At 45.6% G+C, this 8,165-nt stretch overlaps 1 protein-coding gene across 1 annotated transcript; it reads left to right on the top strand.

The window, feature by feature from the left end:
- Positions 1–243: 243 nt before the first annotated feature.
- Positions 244–7,018, top strand: LOC124124984. Its single transcript, XM_048394966.1, has 4 exons — positions 244–766; positions 1,611–1,720; positions 5,716–5,787; positions 6,244–7,018. Exons 1-4 carry the CDS (start codon positions 757–759, stop codon positions 6,469–6,471), a joined length of 420 nt encoding a protein of 139 aa, XP_048250923.1. The 5' UTR covers positions 244–756; the 3' UTR covers positions 6,472–7,018.
- Positions 7,019–8,165: the final 1,147 nt, after the last annotated feature.

Here is an 8,165-nt window from a genome sequence, read left to right as displayed (position 1 = left end):
CGTCAAAACGTCAAAGCTTGTGAGTGAGTGAGTGAGTGAGTGAGTGAGTGAGTGAGTGAGTGAGTGAGTGAGTGAGTGAGTGAGTGAGTGAGTGAATGAGTGAGTGAGTGAGTGAGTGAGTATGGTTTTACGCCGCTTTTAGCAATATTCAAGCAATAGCATGGTGTACACATGGGTTACACATTGTACCCATATGGGAATCGAACCCGGGCCTTCGTCGTGACGAGCGAACGCTTTAACCACAAGTCTACCCCACCGCCCCTCAAAGCTTGTGAGAATGAACCAAAGAAGATACTGTGAATCCCCTACTTTGAACGTACTGCAGTACCACCAGTCTAGCGCACACGATACCCCAGCGGACATGTGTTTCATGCTACACTGAAACACTGATTCGAGTCGTGAGGAAATGTTCACTTCACAGCTGGGAAACAGCCATAAGCTTAATCGTGTTTCATTTTTATTGACGCTATTATCGCAAGTCCTTCGAAATCAGCGACTGTTCGTTATGGGTATGCCGCGGGGATTGTAACATCCTAAACCACCACACTGTGTCATGTCAACCTCCTGCCCGTCTTGCCACGGGTGCATCAAGGAAGTAAATGTCTGAAACCGGTAGCTGAGTGTGGGGGTGAAGATATCCAAGTATAACAGTAACAGTAGCGGCCTAATGCTTCACCTTGGCGCAGACACTCTCGATGTGAAAATCTGTCACACTGGACATGTCTCTTTGTTCTACCATGGCAACCGATACTCCGCATGACTTCATGTAAGTAGCAAGAAAAACATCTCTGAAATTCCCATCTCAAGTAGGAATTCGTACATTATAAAAAGGTCTTGAATGTTGATTTGACATCAATTCCACTGATCAGCGACTCATTGCGAACTGTGTGATGGATATTTTCACAGTTATAGTCTTCGGAACCGCAATCCTAGGTGGACACAATACCCGAATATTGAATATGATATTATGTGTTATATTTATTATTATTTATATTTCTTATCTATTCAATCTCTACTATCCTTATTACTATAATTATGTTATCTGAACATAATATTATATTTTATCCAGTTGCATATAATGCTTAATTATTTATTTCAGTGTTAATTGACGTCGGTTCGACTTGTGTTAATTCTTTTGTAACATTTCGTACGTGTATATTTATGATATGTAAGGCAGTGTTTAAAACGTTGGTTTGTCGCGATGAAAATAGTGTTTCCATTTCCCACATGGACACAATGAGTGAAACCAACTCTACGTGTTATAATGTGTGAAGCCCATTTCTGGTGTCCCCCGCTGTGATATTGCTGGAATATTGCTAAAAGCGGCGTTAAACCATACTCACTCACTCACTCACTCTGTGTTATATTGTTACTATATTGTTACAAACGTTTAGAGGACAGTATATGTTTTCGTTCACCCCTCCAAGACACAGAAGGACAGAAGACTTTTGTCAGTCAATGAGAGGCGCGGAACCTGTGTATTTTGTAAAACATTGCAAATTTCACTTATTATTTCTTTTCTAAGAAAGTCACATCCCCCGAATATAGAGCCCTTTTTAAATATATTTAATTGCATCGTCTATCTAATATGAATTATGTTTCTCATGCAGGTGTGTCCTGCGACTGTGAGGCCAGAGATGACACATCCAGAAGTTCTACGTGTGCTGTTTGTAACAGAGGCCACAATTTGGCCTGTACAGCAGAACATTTATCTAAACAGGTATATATATCACACGATCTCCTCTATATAACCACGTCCGTGGTTTAGTGGATAGACCCCCTGCCCGGAGAGCGAACGTCGTGTCATACCAAAACGCTAAAAGAACTTGTTGTTACTCTGCCTGGCGCTCAACAAGGACTGGTCGGCTCGGAGTCAGTATGCTGTGTCTGGGTGGGGTATCCATGTTAAACTGCAGCATGGTATCTCAGTGGGCCTGTACTGTACGGGGATTGAATGAGAACTGGTCGGCTCGGAGTCAGTATACTGTGTCTGGGTGGGGTATCCATGTTAAACTGCAGCATGGTATCTCAGTGGGCCTGTACTGTACGGGGATTGAATGAGAAGTGGTCGGCTCGGAGTCAGTATGCTGTGTCTGGGTGGGGTATCCATGTTAAACTGCAGCATGGTATCTCAGTGGGCCTGTACTGTACGGGGATTGAATGAGAACTGGTCGGCTCGGAGTCAGTATACTGTGTCTGGGTGGGGTATCCATGTTAAACTGCAGCATGGTATCTCAGTGGGCCTGTACTGTACGGGGATTGAATGAGAAGTGGTCGGCTCGGAGTCAGTATACTGTGTCTGGGTGGGGTATCCATGTTAAACTGCAGCATGGTATCTCAGTGGGCCTGTACTGTACTGGGATTGAATGAGAACTGGTCGGCTCGGAGTCAGTATACTGTGTCTGGGTGGGGTATTGATTTAAAACTGCAGCATGGTATCTCAGTGGGCCTGTACTATACGGGGATTGAATGAGAACTGGTCGGCTCGGAGTCAGTATACTGTGTCTGGGTGGGGTATCCATGTTAAACTGCAGCATGGTATCTCAGTGGGCCTGTACTGTACGGGGATTGAATGAGAACTGGTCGGCTCGGAGTCAGTATACTGTGTCTGGGTGGGGTATCCATGTTAAACTGCAGCATGGTATCTCAGTGGGCCTGTACTGTACGGGGATTGAATGAGAAGTGGTCGGCTCGGAGTCAGTATGCTGTGTCTGGGTGGGGTATCCATGTTAAACTGCAGCATGGTATCTCAGTGGGCCTGTACTGTACGGGGATTGAATGAGAACTGGTCGGCTCGGAGTCAGTATACTGTGTCTGGGTGGGGTATCCATGTTAAACTGCAGCATTGTATCTCAGTGGGCCTGTACTGTACGGGGATTGAATGAGAAGTGGTCGGCTCGGAGTCAGTATACTGTGTCTGGGTGGGGTATCCATGTTAAACTGCAGCATGGTATCTCAGTGGGCCTGTACTGTACGGGGATTGAATGAGAACTGGTCGGCTCGGAGTCAGTATACTGTGTCTGGGTGGGGTATTGATTTAAAACTGCAGCATGGTATCTCAGTGGGCCTGTACTATACGGGGATTGAATGAGAACTGGTCGGCTCGGAGTCAGTATACTGTGTCTGGGTGGGGTATCCATGTTAAACTGCAGCATGGTATCTCAGTGGGCCTGTACTGTACGGGGATTGAATGAGAACTGATCGGCTCCGAGTCAGTATACTGTGTCTGGGTGGGGTATTGATTTAAAACTGCAGCATGGTATCTCAGTGGGCCTGTACTATACGGGGATTGAATGAGAACTGGTCGGCTCGGAGTCAGTATACTGTGTCTGGGTGGGGTATCCATGTTAAACTGCAGCATGGTATCTCAGTGGGCCTGTACTGTACGGGGATTGAATGAGAACTGGTCGGCTCCGAGTCAGTATACTGTGTCTGGGTGGGGTATCCATGTTAAACTGCAGCATGGTATCTCAGTGGGCCTGTACTGTACGGGGATTGAATGAGAACTGGTCGGCTCGGAGTCAGTATACTGTGTCTGGGTGGGGTATCCATGTTAAACTGCAGCATGGTATCTCAGTGGGCCTGTACTGTACGGGGATTGAATGAGAACTGGTCGGCTCGGAGTCAGTATACTGTGTCTGGGTGGGGTATCCATGTTAAACTGCAGCATGGTATCTCAGTGGGCCTGTACTGTACGGGGATTGAATGAGAACTGGTCGGCTCGGAGTCAGTATACTGTGTCTGGGTGGGGTATCCATGTTAAACTGCAGCATGGTATCTCAGTGGGCCTGTACTGTACGGGGATTGAATGAGAACTGGTCGGCTCCGAGTCAGTATACTGTGTCTCGGTGGGGTATCCATGTTAAACTGCAGCATGGTATCTCAGTGGGCCTGTACTGTACGGGGATTGAATGAGAACTGATCGGCTCCGAGTCAGTATACTGTGTCTGGGTGGGGTACCCATGTTAAACTGCAGCATGGTATCTCAGTGGGCCTGTACTGTACGGGGATTGAATGAGAACTGGTCGGCTCCGAGTCAGTATACTGTGTCTGGGTGGGGTATTGATTTAAAACTGCAGCATGGTATCTCAGTGGGCCTGTACTGTACGGGGATTGAATGAGAACTGGTCGGCTCCGAGTCAGTATACTGTGTCTGGGTGGGGTATCCATGTTAAACTGCAGCATGGTATCTCAGTGGGCCTGTACTGTACGGGGATTGAATGAGAACTGGTCGGCTCGGAGTCAGTATACTGTGTCTGGGTGGGGTATCCATGTTAAACTGCAGCATGGTATCTCAGTGGGCCTGTACTGTACGGGGATTGAATGAGAACTGGTCGACTCGGAGTCAGTATACTGTGTCTGGGTGGGGTATTGATTTAAAACTGCAGCATGGTATCTCAGTGGGCCTGTACTGTACGGGGATTGAATGAGAACTGGTCGACTCGGAGTCAGTATACTGTGTCTGGGTGGGGTATTGATTTAAAACTGCAGCATGGTATCTCAGTGGGCCTGTACTGTACGGGGATTGAATGAGAACTGGTCGGCTCGGAGTCAGTATACTGTGTCTGGGTGGGGTATTGATTTAAAACTGCAGCATGGTATCTCAGTGGGCCTGTACTGTACGGGGATTAAATGAGAACTGGTCGGCTCGGAGTCAGTATACTGTGTCTGGGTGGGGTATCCATGTTAATGAAGCATCAGTGGGCGAGCACTATAAAACCAACATGAGTCACGGCGTGTACAACACATATACACGCACGTATAATGGTGAACACCACGACAGACAACATTTGAAATGGCTTATTACTTTATTAAAATTGTTAGTAGTGTTAGAAGTAGTAGTAGTATTAGCAGAGGCAGCAGTTGTAGTTGTGGTAGTAGTAGTAGTAGTTGTGGTATTAGAAGTAGTAGTAGTAGCAGCAGCAGTTGTAGTTGTGGTAGTAGTAGTAGTGGTAGTGTTGGTGTTAGTGTTAGTGTTAGTGGTGGTGATAGTGGTAGTGGTGGTGTTAGTGTTAGTGGTAGTGGTGGTGGTAGTGGTAGTGGTGGTGGTAGTGGTGGCGGTAGTGGTAGTGGTGGTGTTAGTGTTAGTGGTAGTGGTGGTGATAGTGGTAGTGGTAGTGGTGGTGTTAGTGGTAGTGGTAGTGGTGGTGTTAGTGTTAGTGTTAGTGGTGGTGGTAGTGGTAGTGGTGGTGGTAGTGGTGGCGGTAGTGGTAGTGGTAGTGGTAATGGTGGTGGTAGTGGTAGTGGTCGCGGTAGCGGTGGTGGTAGTGGCAGTGGCAGTGGTTGAGGTAGTGGTAGTGGTGGTGGTAGTGGTAATTGTAGTGGTAGTGGTAGAGGTAGTAGTAGTAGAAGTAGTAGTAGTAGTGAAACCTTCTTGTAGTAGTAGTTGTAGGAGTAGTAGTAAAAGTCTGAGATGTGTCTCACTCACTCACTCACTCACTCACTCACTCACTCACTCACTCACACACTCACACACTCACTCACTCACTCACTCACACACTCACTCACTCACTCACTCACTCACTCACTCACTCACTCACTCACTCACTCTCTCACTCACCTGTATGTTGTGTTTCAAGCTACCTGACAAGTGGCCTGGAACAACCAATGGGAACATACTCCGTCCAGCCACTCACTCACTCACTCACTCACTCACTCACTCACTCACTCACTCACTCACTCACTCTCTCACTCACCTGTATGTTGTGTTTCAAGCTACCTGACAAGTGGCCTGGAACAACAAATGGGAACATACTCCGTCCAGCCAAGAGGAATCTCCTGAAAGGGGTAAGTTTCGACAACCCAACCCATCGACAACTTATTATTAGTAGTTCATGCTAGATGACATAATTTACATATTCAACTGATCGTGAGAACAAGTTTATCTCACTGGTTTACAATCGAGAAAATGCTTTCGACGAAAGCTTCAAAGATCGCCATCGACACTCACTCAAACGTTGATGACCTGGCCTTTGCATGTGTTTGTGACGGGCGCCACCAGTGAGACAGGATACGCTCATCTGGAGTTATTGCCTGGATAATGAAATGAAATTACATCACAATAATGTGAAAACCATTGTGACGTCATCGGCTACCATGACGTCGCTAATCCCTCTGCCACTAAAGGTAGATAGCAGTACGTTTTATACAAAGACTCTGGTCATTACTGTTGGACATTTTGGACGATTTCCCCATGTCTATAATCAGTCTAACTCTGCTCTTCTCTGTCTTTGCCGGGTTCAGATTCAGAAGCAAGAGAGCCATCTGGCCGCTATCCACGTCTTGTCTCAATACACCGGGCACCTGCTGCAGATATACAAGAAAACACAAACAGAAGCGGCCGTGTTGTATACCTGTACATCTAATGAACGCATCGGTGCCACTCTCACAAAAGTTCATGACGAGGATTTGAACTGGCCGGATAACAATGCTACAATATCACTCTTTCCTCAGAGGCTACACAGACAATGAACGCTAGATTTATATTTAAACAAATGAAATGTTTCGGAAAGTGTTTACAGAAACAGCATAAGGCCACCAACTACCACAGATGTGTGAAGGCGTTATTGAGAGGGTGCGGGAAAAGTCAAAAGAGAAGAAAAGGGGGACGGAAGAGGGTGAAGGGGAGAAAGGGGGAAAAGGGGAGAAAAGCTCAAAAGGATGGAAAGAAAAAAAGAAAGGATAGAAGAAGAAAGGGTAGTGGTAGGACGAAAACGCCTGTCAATAACACAACACGTGCTGTATAGAGAAAGACACCCCACCTCTGCCCGGCCCGGACTCGGTTTTATATCTTCACGACTGACAGGGTTTCACTGGAAACAATGCTTTGTCCTTAACCAACTTGCATAACTGGACTTCTGGAGCAAGGCCCCTTGTCATTCTTATTTTACACATTCCTCACATTCCACACATTCCACAAATTCCACATATTCCACATATTCCACATCTTCCACACATTCCACATCTTCCACATATTCCACATCTTCCACACATTCCACATCTTCCACATCTTCCACACATTCCACATATTCCACATCTTCCACACATTACACACATTACACACATTACACACATTACACATCTTCCACATCTTCCACACATTCCACATATTCCACACATTCCACGCATTCCACATATTCAACACATTCCACATCTTCCACACATTCCACACATTCCACATCTTCCCAATCTTCCACACATTCCACATATTCCACATATTCAACACATTCCACATCTTCTACACATTCCACACATTCCACATATTCCACACATTCCACACATTCCACACATTCCACATATTCCACACATTCCACATCTTCCACACATTCCACACATTCCACATCTTCCACATCTTCCACACATTCCACATCTTCCACACATTCCACATCTCCTACACATTCCTCACATTCCACATCATCTACACATTCCACACATTCCACACATTCCACACATTCCACATCTTCCACACATTCCACACATTCCACACATTCCACACATTCCACATCTTCCACATCTTCCACACATTCCACACATTCCACACATTCCACATATTCCACATCTTCCACACATTCTACACATTCCACACATTCCACACATTCCACATATTCCACATATTCCACATCTTCCACACATTCCACACATTCCATATATTCCACACATTCCACACATTCCACAAATTCCACACATTCAACATCTTCCACATCTTCCACACATTCCACACATTCCACATATTCCACATCTTTCACACATTCTACACATTCCACACATTCCACATATTCCACATATTCCACATATTCCACATCTTCCACACATTCCACACATTCCACACATTCCACACATTCCTCACATTCCACATCTTCCACACATTCCACATCTTCCACATCTTCCACACATTACACACATTACACACATTACACACATTACACACATTCCACATTTTCCACACATTACACACATTACACATCTTCCACACATTCCACACATTACACATATTCCACACATTCCACGCATTCCACATATTCAACACATTCCACGCATTCCACATATTCAACACATTCCACATCTTCCACACATTCCACACATTCCACATCTTCCACATCTTCCACACATTCCACATATTCCACATATTCAACACATTCCACATCTTCTACACATTCCACACATTC

Source organism: Haliotis rufescens, unplaced genomic scaffold (genome assembly GCF_023055435.1).
Source record: "Haliotis rufescens isolate VD_foot unplaced genomic scaffold, xgHalRufe1.0.p SCAF_135, whole genome shotgun sequence".
Taxonomy (NCBI): Eukaryota; Metazoa; Mollusca; class Gastropoda; order Lepetellida; family Haliotidae; genus Haliotis; species Haliotis rufescens.
Note: the sequence above shows the minus strand (reverse complement) of the source record. Positions and strands in the feature narration are given on the sequence as shown.